The sequence below is a fragment of the Crotalus tigris genome, unplaced genomic scaffold (genome assembly GCF_016545835.1).
Source record: "Crotalus tigris isolate CLP2741 ecotype Arizona unplaced genomic scaffold, ASM1654583v1 scf7180000017950.1190679, whole genome shotgun sequence".
In the NCBI taxonomy this organism is placed as follows: Eukaryota; Metazoa; Chordata; class Lepidosauria; order Squamata; family Viperidae; genus Crotalus; species Crotalus tigris.
Window position 1 is genome coordinate 573,711 of NW_024096740.1, and position 18,846 is coordinate 592,556.

General features: G+C 48.3%; 1 protein-coding gene across 2 annotated transcripts; it reads right to left on the reverse strand.

The window, feature by feature from the left end:
• Window positions 1-1,734: 1,734 nt before the first annotated feature.
• On the reverse strand, window positions 1,735-18,352 carry LOC120308816 (zinc finger protein 2 homolog). 2 transcript variants are annotated; one of them, XM_039345335.1, is made up of 7 exons: window positions 16,886-18,352; window positions 15,954-16,036; window positions 10,768-10,899; window positions 10,022-10,102; window positions 8,686-8,708; window positions 6,040-6,146; window positions 1,735-4,498 (listed from the first exon to the last, which is right to left on the reverse strand). In XM_039345335.1, the coding sequence occupies exons 2-7, from the start codon at window positions 15,996-15,998 to the stop codon at window positions 3,054-3,056; spliced, it is 1,833 nt and encodes a 610-aa protein (XP_039201269.1). In that variant the 5' UTR covers window positions 15,999-16,036; window positions 16,886-18,352; the 3' UTR covers window positions 1,735-3,053. The 2 variants fall into 2 exon arrangements, with proteins under 2 accessions (XP_039201269.1, XP_039201268.1); XM_039345334.1 differs by lacking the exon at window positions 16,886-18,352 and adding an exon at window positions 16,601-16,864.
• Between the last annotated feature and the right edge of the window lie 494 nt (window positions 18,353-18,846).

Sequence of the window (18,846 nt, forward strand, 5' to 3'; positions counted from 1 at the left end):
TAAGAGAGCCCAGGTTGCCTACTCCTGGTCTAGAATCTACCGTGTTTCCTGAAAGTAAGACCCGGTCTTACTTTCTTTTGGGCTGTGAAGTAAGCACTAGGATCTACTTTCGGGGATGGCTTACTTTTTGCTGGTACCAGTAGGCCGCAAGCCCGCGGGTGGGGCAGGGCCTGTGCATAGGGTGAAGCAACGCAGCAGCGAAACGGGGTATGGTACCGGTGCAGGTGGGGCGTGCATGCCCTTCCAGTGCCAGGCCAGCCCCTGCAGCCCCGAGGCGGCCATGCTGGGTGGCAACCAGGCCGACCAAAGCGGCAGGTGGAGCGCCGGAGGCTCAGGGAGGGTGGTGAAACGGGCGGGCGTCCTGCCGTCAGCACCCATGCCGGCTGCCCCTTCCTTCTCCGTGGATCTGGAGAGCTGGCCCCCCACCGCCCAAATGCCCTTGGTTCCCCCAGGAATTGCATTAAGGAAAGTAATGCAGCCCCATTTCTCCTTCACGATCCTCCGCTACCGCGTGCAGGAAAACAAAAGAAGCTTGTGGGGGGCCCAAGAAGTTGAAATTAATTGATTGGCCTTTCCCCCCCCACACACACACACTTCTTTTTGTTTTCCTGCACACGGCAGCGGAGGATGGTGAAGGAGAGACGGGATGGGGCTGAAAGACTTCCCACGCCGTTGCCATTGTTTGGGGCAGGATGCCGCGAGCAATAGCAACGGCGTGGGAGGCCTGGCTGTGGTGGTCCTACCGGTAAGAGGGTGTGGAGCGCGTGGGGCAGCTTCACCCCTCCTACGCCGGCCACAAACCAAACTAGGGCTTACTTTCAGGGGGGGGACTTATATTAGGCCCACCCGTAAAAATCAAGCTGGGGCTTACTTACCTACCTACTTACTTACATACCTACCTGGAGTGAACTTGTAGTCTGCAAAGAGAGAGGGCCGATTCCTGGACCCCTAACTTATAATGAAGATAAAATCCAGAATTCTATACTTCTTCCCAAACCTCACACTCCTCAGATGTGTTGAAACTACAATTCCCATAATTCAAAGTCAGCAAGGAATGAGGCTAGGGCAGTGATGGCGAACCTATGGCACACGCGTGCCAGAGGCAGCACTCAGAGACCTCTCTGTGGGCACGCCTGCCGCCACCAGCATCTCGCGCAGGTCCATTAGGCCGCTGCTGGCGCCCGGAGCAACAGCCTCGTGCAGCACAAAGGAGACGAAGCAGCCAGCTAGCAAGCTGGAGTAGAGGTGGTAGAGCACGCCCCCATGCGCTCGCTGGCCTCTATGTGCGGGGGGCCAATGGTGTCAGACAGCAGCCGCCCCTGCCTCGCCTTGCCCTGCAGCAATGGTATCCTTGCCCTATCCCCTGCCTCACTCTGCAGGAAAAGCGTCCTGCCCACTGCCCCACCCACCAGAGATCCCCTGGATCTGCCCCAATCCTGCCCAGCCCGCACAGGCGTCCCCCCCCCACGAGCAACATCAAGGTGGCCATGCCCACCCAGTCTGCCATGACCACCGCTGCCACACCCACCCAGTGGGCCATGCCCCCCCCTGCTGCCCCCCAAGTGCACCACAATGCTGATGCAGCCCTGGCACTTTGCAATAAATAAGTGGGCTTTGTGTGGCGGTTTGGGCACTCGGTCTCTAAAAGGTTCGCCATCACTGGGCTAGGGAAGGCTAAAGGCTGGGTTTAGATTGGAAGTGCAAAGTTAATGGATGATTTGTGTTACTGTAGGATGGTGGGGTTTTTTTTTTTTTTAACTTTGGCAACTTTAAGACGAGTGGACTTCCAAGCCCCAGAATTCCTCAGCCAACCTGGCTGGCTTAGGAATTCTGGGGCTTCAAGTCCACCACCTTAAAGTTCCTACACGCTGCTGTAGGAATAAACGTGAAGAAAAATACTGCCTAAATAGGTTTGTTTATGGAACAGGTTCACTGCAAGCAGTACAAGAGATAGCCTTGTACTTGCCCCCTGAGCTACTAGCTTTCCACTTTCAGGGAGTTAAGTGCAAAACTGTTAAAATTTCGTTTTTGCCTCTCTGGCAACAGAGTTTTTTTTTTGTTTGTTTTTTTTTTTTTTAGGATTGTACCACACCTTCTTGATGTACCTGGAACGCCTTTCTTGAAAAAGATTTGTCTTCAGGCCTGTGTTTTCCTACAATCCCTCTTTATGGAGTGCCCGTCTGGAAAGCTGCCTCTGGTTCCAGCCATCTTGGAACTGGATGTTTCCCACGATAACTGGGATGTCCTACCAAATCACCTTCACTTCATCCAAAGGGAGAAAGTTCAAACTTCTATCTAGCCATCAAATAAATAATAAAAACCTAGTCGGCTGAGCTTGTTACCGAAAGCAAATGTGAAATGAGACAGGAATCGAATTCATTGCTCAAGGTCCCCTATTAATGTCCCCTCCTGTTTCTTTCCCGCTGTGCTGCTATTTTCCAATGCAAGGCAAAAAGGGCTCAGCACTTAGGCAGGCTGGCTCAAGCCGGAATCAAAGGCCAGCTCAGTTCCAAGTGTCTCACGTGCATCCAGTGGGACTTCATGAGATAAACGTTCGTTGCAGCTCAAATCCGTCAAAAAGCTGAGCAAAATTCATTTAAAACTCTTTGTGAAACCGACGACAGGCAACGAGGGGGCACTGGACCAAAGAAGAGCCTCAAAGACGCGTCCCGTGGTTCCTCTACTACAGACCCAACTCTCCAGTTGATCAGGAACTGCATTCTAGGCACTGGGTAATGAAGGACGATACGAAAAATTCAGGCATTCTCTTTCGTTTTCGTATCCACCCGATTCTGTGGTCCTCTCTGCATTTCCAGTTCCCCTCCCAAGGGTCTGAAACGGGCCTGGTTTGGCAACAGGAACCAAAACCGCGATGGCCATCCCATCTGGGGGGAAGGCATTCAGTTGCCCACAGTCACCTTTGGTCAGCGAAACCCGTCCTCTGTCGGCCGCAGGAACAGTCCCCTTTGCAGGATCCGCTCCGTCAAAAGAAGAAGCCGACGATGACCGGCGAAAAAAAAAGCAGAACCCGAGGCCCAGACGGCCTCGTCCGTTCACATCTTGGCGTCGCCGCTCTGTCCCGCTCCTTCGGCCGTTTCCCGATCGGCCTCTTCCGATGCCCGCGGGAGGCCCGGCGTCAGGTTCAGATTCACGCACTCGGGACACTTCTCCGGGCTCTCGGCGGCCGAGGAGAAAATCTTCCCGCAGTCGGCGCAGATGAAGGAGTTCAGCCCCAAGTGGCCGCGCTGATGCCGGAGGAGGGCGGCCTTGGCTTTGAAGCAGCTGCCGCACTCCGAGCAGACATAGGGCTTCTCGCCGGTGTGGGTCCGCTCGTGGGCGATGAGCTGCGAGCTTTCCCGGAAGCCCTTGCCGCAGCCCAGGCACATGTAGGGCCGCTCGCCGGTGTGGGAGCGCTCGTGCGCCACCAGGCTGGAGCGCTGGATGAAGGCCTTCCCGCACTGGGGGCAGACGTAGGGCTTCTCGCCGGTGTGCGTCCGCTCGTGCTTGCTGAGGCTGGAGCGGACGCTGAAGCTCTTGGCGCAGTAGAGGCACTGGTAGGGCTTCTCGCCGGTGTGGGTCCGCTCGTGGGCGATCAGCTCCGAGCTCCAGTTGAAGCCCTTGCCGCACTCCAGGCACTTGTGGGGCTTCTCGCCCGTGTGGGTCCGGATGTGGGCCATGAGGTGGGAGTTTTGGCTGAAGCTCTTCCCGCACTCGGAGCAGGTGTAGGGCTTCTCCCCGGTGTGGATGCTTTGGTGGCGGATGAGGTCGGCGCTCAGGCTGAAGCCCTTGCCGCACTCCAGGCACTTGTAGGGCTTCTCCCCCCGGTGGCTCTTCTCGTGGAGGACCAGGGTGGCCTTTTGGCTGAAGCTCTTCCCGCACTCCAGGCAGGAGTAGGGCTTCTCGCCCGTGTGGCTGCGCTCGTGGATGATGAGGCTGGACCGCTGGTTGTAGCTCTTCTCGCACAGCAGGCACTTGTAGGGCTTCTCGCCCGTGTGGGTCCGCTCGTGCAGCTGCAGGTGGGAGCTCTGGCTGAAGCGCTTGTCGCAGTGCGAGCACTTGAAGGGCTTCTCCCCCGTGTGGGTCCGGCCGTGGGTGTTCAGGGTGGAGCGTTTGCCAAAGCTCTTCCCGCACTCGTTGCATTTGTAGGGTTTCTCCGCCGGCGGGGACTTCTCCTGAGTCCGGAGCTCCGCCACGCTGGCGCTCCTCAGGCTTGGCCCAAACGTTTTGGAGAGCTCCTGGCCTTTCTTCTGGAGGAAGCTCTCCTGGACTGCAAACTCGCTGAAGTCGAAGAAGCCCCCGCCGAACGGGATCGAAATGGGGGCCCTGGCTTCCAGCAGACAATCCACCGTCCTCGAGGGGCTGTCCGGGGCGCCCAACTGGCCCCCAACGCTGGGGGTAAAGCTGACCTCGTCTCCGCCCCACATCATCCTGTTCAGCTGCAGGCGCTCCGAGCCCCCAGGCAAACCGTCCCGTTCCTTATTTTGGTTCCTCCATCCGGCTGCGGAAAAACAAGAGAACTGAGAAGTCAAACGTTCCCGACCAGGTCAAGGAAAACAGGGGACACCAGTTTAAAGGAACGGGGACGGCTGGGGAATTCTGGGAACTGAAGTCCACGCCTCTTAAGAACTGCCAAGATTGGGAAACAATGAGTCAGTGGGAGAGAGCCGGTTTGGTCTTTTGGTTAAAGCAGTGGTTCTCAACCTGTGAATCGGGACCCCATTTGGAGGCGAACGACCATTTCACGGGGGTCGCCAAACAATGCAGTCCGCCATTTTTCCCCCCTTTTCCTTAGCTGTGCTACTCCCTTTTATTCTACTGGCTTTTGAAAGCCAATAGAATAGACTCTCTTGAATAGAGTCTAATTCTATTGGCTTTCAAAAGCCAATAAGAATTGTCCAGGCTGTCTCTGCCCTGCTGAGCCCGCCAAAAGTCCCATTCTGCAAACGGTGCGGCACCAGTTGAGTAGTCCTCGACTTACGACCGGTTGAGTAGTCCTCGACTTATGACCGGTTGTGGGGTCGCGGCATTAAAAAGGTTGAGAACCACTGGGTTAAAGGTCAACGGGACAGAAATCAGACGGTTGCGAGTTCTAGTCTTGCCTTAGCTGGTTTGAGTGACTTTGGGCCAGTCCCTCCCTCTCAGCCCTAGGAAGAAAGAAGGCGGCAAAGGCAAAACTTCCCAAAAATGTTGCTACAGTAGTGGCCAAAACTGTGGAAACCTTTTGGGAAAAGTGTATTTTTGAGGTTTGATGGCTAATAACACCACTTTGGGGGGGGGGGAATAGTACCCTAAAATTATACATCAGTGGAAAGATAATTTAACCAAGAATGTAATGCAACATAGTTTGTTCAATTATCTGTACTGTATTCTATGAAAAGCTATAGCCAAATAACCAGAAAAAGGAAGTACAACTTGCTTAGGTTGATTTCAGGTAGCTTTCCTTCATCTGATTGTAGCCAAGGTGCATGACTGTTTAGACAGCCAATCAGGTGTCATTTTGTTTTGGCAACGAGCCAATCAGATCACAGTAGGATTCAGTTATTGATGTCATGCATTGAAGCTGAGAGGACATTTGTCAGTGTGTTATGTGATCGCTATCAAGTTGGTTGGGGTTTTTTTTTTGTGTGTTCTTTCATTTAGTGAGCTTGTAAAACGTAGTAAACTTAAAGTAACAGTGCAAAAGAGTTGACTGGTCGCCCAGAAAGCGATGTAAAATAGTATTATTAAGTGAACAAGGCTACAGTTGTAAAGAAATTAGAAGAAAAATGGGTGGGAACTTAACCGAAGATGGCATTTCTACTGTTCGCTTTTCCCAAAAGGTTTCCACAATTTTGGCCACTATTATAAGGACACTGCAGGGACTTGACCAGGCAGTCGCCAGGATTCAAGACTGGCTGAAAGGTAGGAAAACGGAATAGGAAGCCTGACTGCGCCACAGGAGTGGAGCTAAAAGTCCCACTGGAAGCCAAAGTATCCCCGGAGCCTCCGGAGACCATATTAGGCCCCGCAAAGTCTGGACATCAACGGGAGGAGACTGACCTTTGAGCCGCAGTATCATTTCTTGGAAAACGGTGCTGTTCTGACACAAACTGCCGTATCTCTGCTTGATCTCCTCCAGTCTCCCAGCCAGCGGCTCGTCGTCCTCTCTGAGGGTCCCAGTGAGACAGAAAGGAGGAAAGGAATTAAGACGACTGATTTACGGAACAGAAACAGGATCACAAAGTGCACATTTAAAAGGACGGAGTTCCTAAAGCAGTGGTTCTCAACCTTTTTAATGCCGCGACCCCAACCGGTCGTAAGTCGAGGACTACTCAACCAGTCGTAAGTCGAGGACTACTCAACTGGTGCAGCACCGTTTGCAAAATGGGACTTTTGGCGGGCTCAGCAGGGCAGAGACAGCCTGGACAATTCCTATTGGCTTTGGAAAGCCAATAGAATGAGACCCTATTCAAGAGAGTCTATTCTATTGGCTTTCAAAAGCCAATAGAATAAAAGGGAGTAGCACAGCTAAGGAAAAGGGGGGGGGGGAAATGGCGGACTGCGTTGTTTGGCGACCCCCGTGAAATGGTCGTTCGACCCCAAATGGGGTCCTGACCCACAGGTTGAGAACCGCTGTCCTAAAGTGTAATCTAGGTGTTCACTGAACTTGATGGGTTTTTTTTTTTACCTTCAGACATTTGATTACCCGATTTGGTAACAGCATCAGCGTTGAGGGAAGGTGGGGCGGAGGGTTGCTGCCTTTTATATGGAATAGCTTGTCCTGCCATTTTGGGCAGGAGCGCACACATAGTCCTCGACTTACGTACACAATTGACCTCCCGCGTTTCTGTTACTAAACAAAACCGTCATCAAGTGAGTTTTTGCCCCATTTTAGGACCTTCCTTGACCAGAGTTGTTGAGTGAATCACTGCAGCTGTTATGTTAGTAACATGGTTGTAATAAGTCAGACATTTCAAACACAAGGCCCGGGGGCCGGATGCAGCCCGCGAAGTGTTTTCATGTGGCCTGCGAAGCCATCCTGGAAACAGTGAGTGAACGGCCAACACTGTCTTGGCCCTGGCCCAGGCCGGCCGGGAGCCAATGGACAATTTTGTAGTGGCCATCTATGCTGAAACGCATTCAGTCTTAGCTCCACAAGGCCATCTGGAAACAGCGAGGAACCAGCCCCTGCCATGTCGGCCCCGCCCCCTGGGTGCATGCTGGGGAGGTGTCACCCTTTGTGAGGAATGAAGAAATGCACCAATGCCTTGGCGCTTGCCCCGGTCCCACCCCCTTCTGCCAGAGACCTTCAGATCTGTCCCACTCGTGCCCAGGCCCCCACAGGCACCCTTGACGCGAACGATGTAGAGCTGGCCATGCCCACCCAGTAGGCCACACCCACTCCATCCACACCCACCCAGTAGGCCACCCCCCCGGCCACCCCTCCACCCCCCCCCAAGGGCAACCGCAATACTGATGCGGCCCTCAATGAAATTGTGTTTGACACCCCTGTTATAAGTGAATCTGGCTTCCCCATTGACATGGTTTATCGGAAGGCCGCAAAAGGGGATCACGTGATCCTCTTAACTAGCTGTCAAGAGTTCTAGTTTCGATCGGTCACGTGACCACAGGGGGGATACCACCAGAGTCGTAAATGTGAAAAATGGTCATTAAGTCACTTTTTTCAGTGGTGTTGTAACTTTGAACAATCACTAAATCAGGAATAAGTAACCTGGGCTCTTTTATGACTCGTGGACTTCAACTCCCAGAATTCCTCAGGCAGCCTGGCTCAGCTTGGAAACCTCTCCGTTTCCCCTCAGCATGGCTGGCTCAGGAATTATGGGACTTGAAGTCCACGAGTCATAAAGCGGCCTAGGCCTAGGCCAGAGATAGGCAGCCTTGGCTCTTTTATGACTCGTGGACTTCAACTCCCAGAATTCCTGAGTCAGCATGGCTCAGCTTGGAAACCTCTTCCCTGTCCCCTCAGCATGGCTGTCTCAGGAATTCTGAGAGTTGAAGTCCACGAGTCATAAAAGAGCCACAGTTGCCTATCCCTGGTCCATAATATCTTCAGCAGCCATGGATGGATTAACTGATTGATTTAATTCAGGGGTCGTCAAACTTGGCCCTTTTATGACTCGTGGACTTCAACTCCCAGAATTCCTGAGCCAGCCTGGCTCAGCTTGGAAACCTCTCCCTTTCCCCTCAGCATGGCTGGCTCAGGAATTCTGGGAGTTGAAGTCCACGAGTCATAAAAGAGCCACAGTTGCCTATCCCTGGTCCATAATATCTTCAGCAGCCATGGATGGATTAACTGATTGATTTAATTCAGGGGTCGTCAAACTTGGCCCTTTTATGACTCGTGGACTTCAACTCCCAGAATTCCTGAGCCAGCCTGGCTCAGCTTGGAAACCTCTCCCTTTCCCCTCAGCATGGCTGGCTCAGGAATTCTGGGAGTTGAAGTCCACGAGTCATAAAAGAGCCAAGCTTGCCTGCCCCTGTGCTAAATGAACGGTTGTAAATTGAGGACTATGTGTAGTTTCTTTCTTACTCCTTCTTCCTTCTGCCAAGAAGGAAACAACACCCCTCATCCAAAACTGGCAAGGAAAACTACGACATTTAAACAGGCAGCGTCCTAATTCTTAGCCCGGAAGAAACTCCACGAACAAAGCAATAAACAAAAAAAACACCACCTCCAATTCTTACCTGCTCCCAATATTTCCAGACTCCTAAGGGAGAAGAAAGACATAATTATACAGGTGGAAAAAAATCTACTTAGGAAGTCCCGCAAAACTAAGGGCCCATGGAACTATTTCACTGGCACGGGATACTGCAGCGGCAGCAATTTCTTTCCTTTTTAATGTCAGTTAAAGTTCATTTATGTCTTTTTAGCTTTAAAATTTGAACGCAACCAGTAGCAACAAAATTTAATGTAACCTGCACACAAAATATTCCTCTTGGCCAATTTTTCTGTAACTTGGCTGGCCGGTAGCCTTCGGTATAACTACTGCCGTATTTTTGCTCAGAGAACAAAAGACGAGAAAGCAAAGAGTTTGGTTCAATTCCCCCTGCCCTATGTGGAATAACATTGAACAAAATACTTAGTTTTGGCTGTATTCAAGGCAATATTCTAGAACTCGGTCTTTTTTTGTTTTGTTTTGTTTTGTTTTTTAAATCTGAATCAACCTTATTTGTCCAAAATGGTATAGGGTTTCCTACCTGAGCAGGGGGTTGGACTAGATGACCTCCAAGGTCCCTTCCAACTTATTATTATTATTATATGTTGAGGTCAGATGGGATAATAATAATAATAATAATAATAATAATAATAGTTGGAAGGGACCTTGGAGGTCATCTAGTCCAATCCCCTGCTCAGGCAGGAAACCCTATACCATTTCAGACAAATGGCTGTCCAGTCTCTTCTTAAAAACTTCCAGTGTTGGAGCATTCACAACTTCTGGAGGCAGGTTGTTCCACTGGTTAATTATCTGCAGAAGATGGGCAGACAGCTTCAATACCATAGAGACGTATAATAATAATAATAATAATAATAATAATAATAATAATAATAATAATAATACACTCCAGACTTAACAATTGTCGATAAGAAAGGCAAAAAAGTCTGGATAATGGACATGGCAGTGCCTGGAGACAGCAGAATAGACGAGAAAGAACTGGAGAAGATAACAAAATACAAAGACCAACAAATAGAAATAGAAAGACTGGCAAAAGCAAGCAAGGGTAGTACCAATAGTCATAGGCTCCTTGGGCGCAATCCCAAAACAACTGGAGCACCACTTGAACACCATTGGCATTGACAAATTCGCTATTAGTCAGTTGCAAAAGGCAGCCTTACTAGGAACTGCTTCCATCCTGCGACGATATCTGTAATACCATCAAACATCCACCTCTGCCTATCCCAGGTCCTGGGTAAGGACTCGATAGGTAGACAAAATGCCAAATCCAGTCTGAATATCTGGCTGACTGTGCGATGATTAATAATAATAATAATAATAATAATAATAATAATGTTGGAAGGTACCACTATCTCCTCACTGCTGTCCTCTTCCTCTTCATCTTCTTTCATGTTGCTCAGGTCAATCATTTCCGAATCAGGCTGCACCTTCCATGGAATAAAACTGTATTAATAGAAACCATGAGGACTTTCTCCTTTTCCAGTTTTCCATCCCCCCGCGACTGAAAAAATAATTGGTTTCTGCTTAAAGACATCCAGGCAACATTTTTCACTCACTCACTCACTCACTCAATCAATCAATTTCAGGAAAGAAAACTTATGCTAGGCAAAGAAATAAAACCATCAACTGATTTTGGCCATAGTGTCTTGGTTTCAAGAAAAAGCTCTTTCAGACTTCCTTATTCAAGCTCTGCTCTATTAGCTTTTAGTAGCAATGAAAGGAGGGAGGGGGGGGGGGAAGGAAAAGAAACAAAGAAAGGGGAAAAGAGGGAGGGGAAGAGAGAAGAAAATCCGTATAAAGGCATCTCAAATTAAACCCCAATTAAACCATTTCAAGCTCCAAAAATCATTGGTTAACAAGGGGGTCCTTGACCATAACTGAGCCTGGAATTACGTGACATGACATGAATTACAGTCGTCGGTAATACCACCTGATTTGACGACCTTTTTTTGGCCAACCTTTTTCGACAACTCTTCTGAGTGTATCTCCGGAACTTTTGCACTCACCACTTCCTAAAGTGGATCACACAACAGTGCGGGATCGGGTGGGGGGAGGGTGAGCAGAAGGGAAATGGGATGAACACGATTGCTACCTGTAGATCATCCTTGGGCGGTGGAGAGCCCCGATTCTTGTTATCTTCTGTTATCTTTTTCTCGCTGTCTTTCACCTCCTGACAATCCTGTCCCTCGTTCTCTCTTTCTTTGCTAAGGTTTACGAGCCTGTCCTAAAGAAAGGGAAAAAAATAAATAAATCCCAGGAGGATTGCAAGAAATATTTCAGCTTCTGTAAACTTTATGTTGTAGGTTTTGCATTTAGCTCCAGGCGGTGCTTCTTTCGTCTTTTTCTTCTAACGCGGTGGTTCTCAACCTTTTTAATGCCGCGACCCCCAACCGGTCGTAAGTCGAGGACTACTCAACTGGTGCAGCACTGTTTGCAGAATGGGACTTTTGGCGGGCTCAGCAGGGCAGAGACAGCCTGGACAATTCCTATTGGCTTTTGAAAGTCAATAGAATTAGACTCTATTCAAGAGAGTCTATTCTATTGGCTTTCAAAAGCCAATAGAATAAAAGGGAGTAGCACAGCTAAGGAAAGGGGGGGGGGGAAATGGCAGACTGCGTTGTTTGGCGACCCCCGTGAAATGGTCGTTCGACCCCAAATGGGGTCCCAACTCACAGGTTGAGAACCACTGCACTAACGCTTCTATCGATGGTTTATTCTACAGTTCTTTCCCCATTTCAAGTTTTTGTACTGAGCTAAGGATGCCGGTTGAATTTTGGTTTCCCAGCACAGCCATTTTTTAACTTGACTATTCCAGTAAATAAAATAAAACGCTTCTATTCAGCTGAATAAAACCAAATTGTAAATACAACCCTGTTTGGCATCGTGGACACCTATAACGTGGTTTGTTTGAACTGGCTTTGTACAAGCAGCAAATCCAGCCCTTAGGCCTCATAAACCACGGTTTACGGCTGTTTGCACACTCAAGTCATGGCGATTCACTCAATAAAACTCATTCGAGCGTGTGATCCAATCCCAACATTCGGAAATTATTCAATGATTACCTCTGGCCTAAGTGGCCAGTTTTCCCATTAAGGTGACTTCTTATTGGGATCGAAGATTGTCTTCGTGCATTGCTGATCTGTGCCTCTTTTCCAAAAAGAGTGGATGCAAAAGATTTGCTTTTTTCAAGATTGGGGCAGTGAATAATCTGGGATGTAAAAACCTGCACTGGGTTCTAAAGCTGTGGGGGGGGGAGCCCATGCCCAGTATTTCTTGCCACTTAAAATGAGCAATGCAAAAAAAAAAAGCACTGTTTCTTGGCAAGATCCGTTCTAAACCTTGAGCTGTGGTGAAGCAGTGGTTAGTAGGCTACTGCTACTAGCAGCAGTTCGGCAGTTCGATTCTCAACGGCTCAAGGTTGACTTAAGCCTTCTATCCTTCCGAGGTCAGTAAAATGAGGACCCAGATAATGATAATGATAATAATGATAATAATGATAATAATAATAATAATAAGAAGGAGAAGGAGAAGGAGAAGGGGAAGGAAAAGGAGAAGGAGAAGAAGTTGGAAGGGATCTTGTAGATCATCTAGTCCAACCCCCTGCTCAGGAAGGAAATCCTATACCTGTAATGGAGAACCTATGGTACGGGTGCCAGAGGTGGCACGCAGAGCCCTCTCTGTGGGCACGTGCACCGTCACCCCAGTCCTAGGCCTTCAGCTGGGTTTTATAAAACCTTTTCGCTTTAGGCCTCCGCCGCCGTGTGCAAAAAAAAAAAAGTTCAATCAATTTCAACTTCTCGCGGGGGAAAAAAAAGATCTCGCAAAATTGGAATTGATTGAACTTTTTAGTCCCACCCAGTCTGCCGTTACCACTGCAGCCACACCCACCCAATGGGCCACGCCCACCCGGCACTCGGCGATACATACAGTAAGTGGGTTTTGGGTTGCAGTTTGGGCACTCGGTCTCTAAAAGGTTCGCCATCACTGCCCTATACCATTTCAGACATCTGTAGAAGGTAAGATTGATTTCTTAAATTTTTATCTTTTTCATTTCCATGAAATATGCCCAAGAGGTCTGATTGCAATAAAAGATGCACCATTCACATGACCTAATAAGATAAAATTATAACATTAAAAATAAATGTGTGCTAATTATAACTACCAAAATGAAACTAAAGTGTTCTTTCGCTTACCCATGGACTCCCCTTGAATTGGGCCTTTGATTTATTAGGTGCCATCAAGTCGATGGTAGCAAATACAGAAGTAGACAGATTTTTTCCATAGGCTTTTCTAGGACTTATTTATGGCAATAAATGTGCTCTAATTCTAGTTGTTTTTCACTAAGACTTATTTGTGGCAATAAACTGGCTCTCATTCTAGTTCTTTTTCACTAAGATTTATGGCAATACACGGGCTCTTATTCTAGGTTTTTTTCCCGCTAAGACTTATGGCAATAAACTGGCTCTAATTCTAGGGGGGGTTTTTTTGCTAAGACTTATTTATGGCAATAAATTGGCTCTAAATCTAGCTTTTGTCCCACTTTGTAATATGCTAATAATAGTAGTAGTAGTAGTTGGAAGGGACCTTGGAGGTCATCTAATCCAACCCCCTGCTCAGGCAGGAAACCCTATACCAGTGATGGCGAACCTTTTAGAGACCGAGTGCCCAAACCACAACCCATAACCCACTTATTTATTGCAAAGTGCCAGGTCTGCATCAGCACTGTGGTGCCTTCAGGGGGGGCAGGGATGTGCCTCTGAGTGCTGCTTCTGGCACTCAAAAACCAGGGGCACAAAAATGGGCCACTGTGCTGCAAGACACAAAAACAGCTGCCATGACACCGCAAAGTGCAGATACAAGGTGCTGCACCACATAAGAACGGGGCAGGGCTAGTGAGTATCATGAAGGCACTAGCCCCGCCCCATTTGCAGTGCGTCCATGCTCGCGGCCCCGTGTGCGCATGCACGCATGTAAAATGCTTCCCCCTCCCTTTTCTTACAGTCCACCAATCGACAATGGTTGGTGACCTCTGCTCTACCACCTCTACTCGAGCTTGCCAATTGGCCTCTTCACCTCCTTTGTGCTGGGTGGGGATCCTGCTCCAGGCGATGGTGGCGGCCTGATGGACCTGCTGCTGGTGGCGGTGGCGGACGTGCCAACAGAGAGGGATCTGAGTGCCGCCTCTGGCACACGTGCCATAGGTTCGCCACCACTGCCCTACACCATTTCAGACAAATGGCTGTCCAGTCTCTTCTTAAAAAGAAGAGGCATTTACAATGCCTTGGTAAGGCCACACTTGGAATACTGCATCCAGTTTTGGTCACCACGATGTAAAAAAGATATTGAGACTCTAGAAAGAGTATAGAGAAGAGCAACAAAGATGATCAGGGGACTGGAGGCTGAAACATATAAGGAATGGCTGCTGGAATTGGGTATGTCTAGTTTAATGAAGAGAAGGACAAGGGGGGACATAATAGCAGTGTTCCAATATCTCAGGGGCTGCCCCAAAGAAGAGGGAGTCAAGCTATTTTCCAAAGCGCCTGAAGGCAGGAAAAGAAGCAATGGATGGAAACTAATCAAGGAGAGAAGCAACCTAGAACTAAGGAGAAACTTCCTGACAGTTAGAACAATTAACCAGCGGAACAGCCTGCCTCCAGAAGCGGTAAATGCTCCAACACTGGAAGTTTTTAAGAAGAGACTGGACAGCCATTTGTCCGAAATGGTATAGGGTTTCCTGCCTGGGCAGGGGGTTGGACTAGATGACCTCCAAGGTCCCTTCCAACTTTACTATTATTATTATTATTAATTTATTATTTATTTATTTATGAGACTTATATACCGCTTTAAGTGCAAGCACTCTCTAAGTGGTGTACACCAGTAAGCAATGTATATATATATATTTTACATTGCTCCCAACAATCTGGGTCCTCATTTTACCTACCTCGGAAGGACGGAAGGCTGAGTCAACCTTGAGCCGGTGAGATTTGAACCGCTGACCTGCTGAACACAGTCAGCTGAAGTGGCCTGCAGTACTGCACTCTAACTGCTGCGCCACCTCGGCTCATTAACTTCCAGTGTTGGGGGCAACATGCTAACCATGAACCCGCTTAGAGAGGGCTGTAAAGCACTGTGAAGCAACATACAAGCCTAAGTTCTATTGCTATTGCTAAACACATTTTGGTATGACGGCAGCATCACATTGCTGAACTATTCATTCAGGAGCCCGATCACTCGTTTTGTCACCAAGACGCACATTTTGCTGAGCTTTTTGAAAAAAAGGCACAGATTTTTTTTAAAGACAGTATTTCCCAATCTTGGCAACTTTAATGGACTTCACCTCCCAGAATTCTGTCTGGCTGGAGAATTCTGGGAATTGAAGTCCATATATCTCAATTTAGATTAGATAACCTTTATTGTCATTTTTTTCCTGTGGGCACAACGGCACACATTAAAAATGAAATTTAGTTGCTTCCTCTCAAAGTGTACACATACATAACACATATTTAAAACATACTACATACAATATATGTATAGACCTACACCAGGGGTAGGCGACCTGGGCTCTTTTATGACTTGTGGACTTCAACTCCCAGAATTCCTCAGCCAGCTATGCTGAGGGGAAAGGGAGAGGTTTCCAAGCTGAGCCATGCTGGCTCAGGAATTCTGGGAGTTGAAGTCCACGAGTCATAAAAGAGCCAAGGTTGCCTACCCCTGTCCTACACCCTTACATATAAGTAACATATGAATATTAATCACTGTCCATCTTGAATACATAACGAAAGGAGGAAGCTTTTGAGTTCACAAGGTTAAAATTGCCAAGGTTGGGGAAACACTGTTTAAGAAGCAGACAATAGATGTAGAGAGTTCCCATGCTGGGCCCAAAGCATCTTTTCCCACTTCAGATCAGATCAACACACACCCCTTGTTTTTCATCAATTCTTCTTCTGCCCCCTTATAAATCAGAATGTCAATGTCTGTGATCATATCAAGGCTTTTTAATGCCTCAAGGATTTTGTCTGCAGTATCTCAGGCTGCCATTAGAGGGCAGCAAAATGACAGAGACAATCTTCCCAGCTGCCACCTAGTGCAGCCTAATTTAGATGGAAAATTTGGTGTCTGAATCTCCACAATCATGTGCAAGCAAAGGTGATGATCTTTGCCACAGACCTACTGACACATCACAACTTAACAGTTAATTTCTACAGACTCAAAAAGAGACAAATACTCTTTTGTTTTAGGGGAATCAGGTTTCCCCTCTCTTCTTTGCCAAATTCTTACTTGCATTTGGTCCTCCTCCGCAGTCTTGTCAATTCCAGCATTCATGGTGAGATTGTTTCGATCTACCGCAAAAAACGAGGCCACTGGAAAAGAAAGGAAGGGACAGAAAAAAAGCAGTCAGGAGAAATGTTTGAAGGGATGGATATAAAAAAAGGAAAAGGGAAAAAGAAGAAAGTGATAAAAGTAATTGTCCCCACTATGACAAAGTGACTAACAGAATATTTGCAAATATAATAATATAATATAATATAATATAATATAATATAATATAATATAATATAATATAATATAATATAAGTAATGTAATATAATATATAATATCTCTTTTAAAAAATGGTTCTCCTCTGGACTTTTCCATCAAGCTGACACACATCAGCAAAGGCCAACATCTGGAACTTCAGATCACAATTCTAGGAGGAAAAAAAAAGTGCCTCTGAACATACGCAGAGTGCAAGTTTCCTTTCAAGAGAGAGAGCAGCCCAGTTCCTCGCCAGTTATCAGAAGGGAATAGGAGAATAAGAAACGAGCACGGCAAGATTTAAGCTTCAGAATTATTATTTTTTTAAATGTAGGGGGGGGAACCCGTCTTGCAAAAATGTGCAGAAAAAGTATTTCCCCCCCCCCGACTCCTCTATCCAAACACCCACGATTAAACGTCCGTCTTCCTCCAAGTCGATAATGGAGACCGAAACGGGGTGTGTGTGGGGAGGGGAGGCCGTCCCAGCAACGGAGGGCGTTGCAAGAGCAAAGGCGAGATTCCTTCCGAGCATGTGCAAAGCGCACTTCCTTCCCGTAATATCGGAGCGCGGCGGCCCTTTTCCTTCCTCGAGCGGGCCGCAAAAGACAAAGGGGGATGGGGGGGGGGAGCGAGAGGCGGCCGCGACTCGGAAAAGAGCCTCTGAGCATGTGCAAAGTCTCTCTGCGCTCTTCACCTCCGGGTGTGTGGGGGGGTGGTTTCCAGGCCGGGAAGGCCTTTCTTTGGAGAAAGGCGGACGAGAGGGACGTCGAGGCAACAAGAGAGGGGAAGAAAAAGCCAGGCGAAAGGTGGCCCCTCAAGGCAGCTGCTCGGCCCCGGCCCTCGCCATTCCTTCGGGGAGGAACGGCTACAGGGCAAACTTGAGACCGGTTGGACGCTTCATTGGCTTCCTCTTCCCGGGGATCGCTGGGAGTTGTAGTTCGCCTCCGCCGGCGGCGGGTCTCGGGCGGGCGGTCTTTCGGGCCCTTCGCGGACTGCGTTTCCCAGGATCCCTCGCGGCGACAGGCGGGGCGGGGGCCTCGCGGCTGACAAGGGCTCTCCGCGAGCGCCTTGCAGCAGCGAGCCGGGCTTTGCTGCAAAGTAAAAGTCGAGTTTCCTTCGCTGGCGATCCGGCGAGGGCGGAGAGGAACTCGGCTTGACACCGGATTAAGCGCCGTTTCCAACGGTCCGCAAGGTTAGCTTTCTCAAGGCAAAGGAACCTGGGACTTGGCAGCGTGCGCTCACCGTTCACACGGAATACAAGACTTAACAGTTCGTTTAGTGACCGTTCGAAGTAACAAGAGCAGTGTGTGTGTGTGTTTGTGTGTGAAGTGACTTACGACCGTTTGTCACTCGACTGGCAACATCCTCACAGTCACGTGATCAAATAGTCAGATGCTTGGCACACTGGTTTGTATTTATGACGGTCACAGTGTCCCAATGATCATGAGATCACCCTTTTTTTGTGCCCTTCTGACAAGCAAAGTCAATGGGATTCACTTAACAAGCGTGTCACTAATTTAACAAATGCAATGATTCACTTAACAACTGTGGCAAGACAAGTCGTAAAATCGGGCAAAGAAACTTAAGAAATGTTTCCTTTAGCAGTGGAAATTTTGGACTCATCTGGTGTCATAACTCGAGGACTATTAACCAGTGGCACAACCTGCCTCCAGAAGCAGTGAATGCTCCAACACTTGAAGTTTTTAAGAAGAGACTGGACAGCCGTTTGTCTGAAATGGCATAGGGTTTCCTGCCTGAGCAGGGGGTTGGACTCGATGACCTCCAAGGTCCCTTACAAGTTCTTTTATTATTACTACCTGGACCTGTGTACAGCCATCACTTTTGGAAGAAGCAAGGCTGCTTTCTCACCCCAGCAAGGAGTTACAACCATCAGTCTCCGTTCCCCAGGGCCTTCTGGCGGGGGCAGCGTTGGACCCTGTGTCTGCTAGGTCTATGGGACAGGTAGAGGTTCAACAGGTGTCACCCCAATATGTGAAGTGACCCCTTTGGTTTCCTAATGAAACAGGCAACTTTCAGCATTCAACCTACTGCACTTTATTATACTGTACATTGTACTGTAAGCTGACCAATTCATTCTAGAATACAGTCATATATACGTAGAGTGCAAGTGTGTTTATCTAGAACAGGGGTCTTCAAACTTGGCCCTGTTATGACGTGTGGACTTCAACTCCAGAATTCCTCAGCCAGCCAGCCTGGCTGGCTGAGGAATTCTGGAGTTGAAGTCCACACGTCATAACAGGGCCAAGTTTGAAGACCCCTGATCTAGAAGGTGCCACAAAAAGTTACTTTTCTTACATAATATTACCGAGACACTATTCTGTACAGGATCTCCTGGTGGTCTTCTATCCCAGGATTAATAACAACCCATACACACGTGATCTGTGTCTGACTTTCTCTTTGACTCCCCAACAATGGTAGCCCTAGATGACCATGTGCTTAAGTATTCTAGCTAGGGTTGATGACACGTAGCTTTTCAAGAGCAGCCAAGCCCAGCTATGAAAAGTGAAGTAAGTGCAACCAGTTTTAGTGGAATGTTTTTTTTAAAAAAGTCTGGATAGTGGACACGGGAGTATCCAGAGATAGCAGAATAGAAGAGAAAGTACTAAGCGACCAAAAAATGTATATATCACAAAA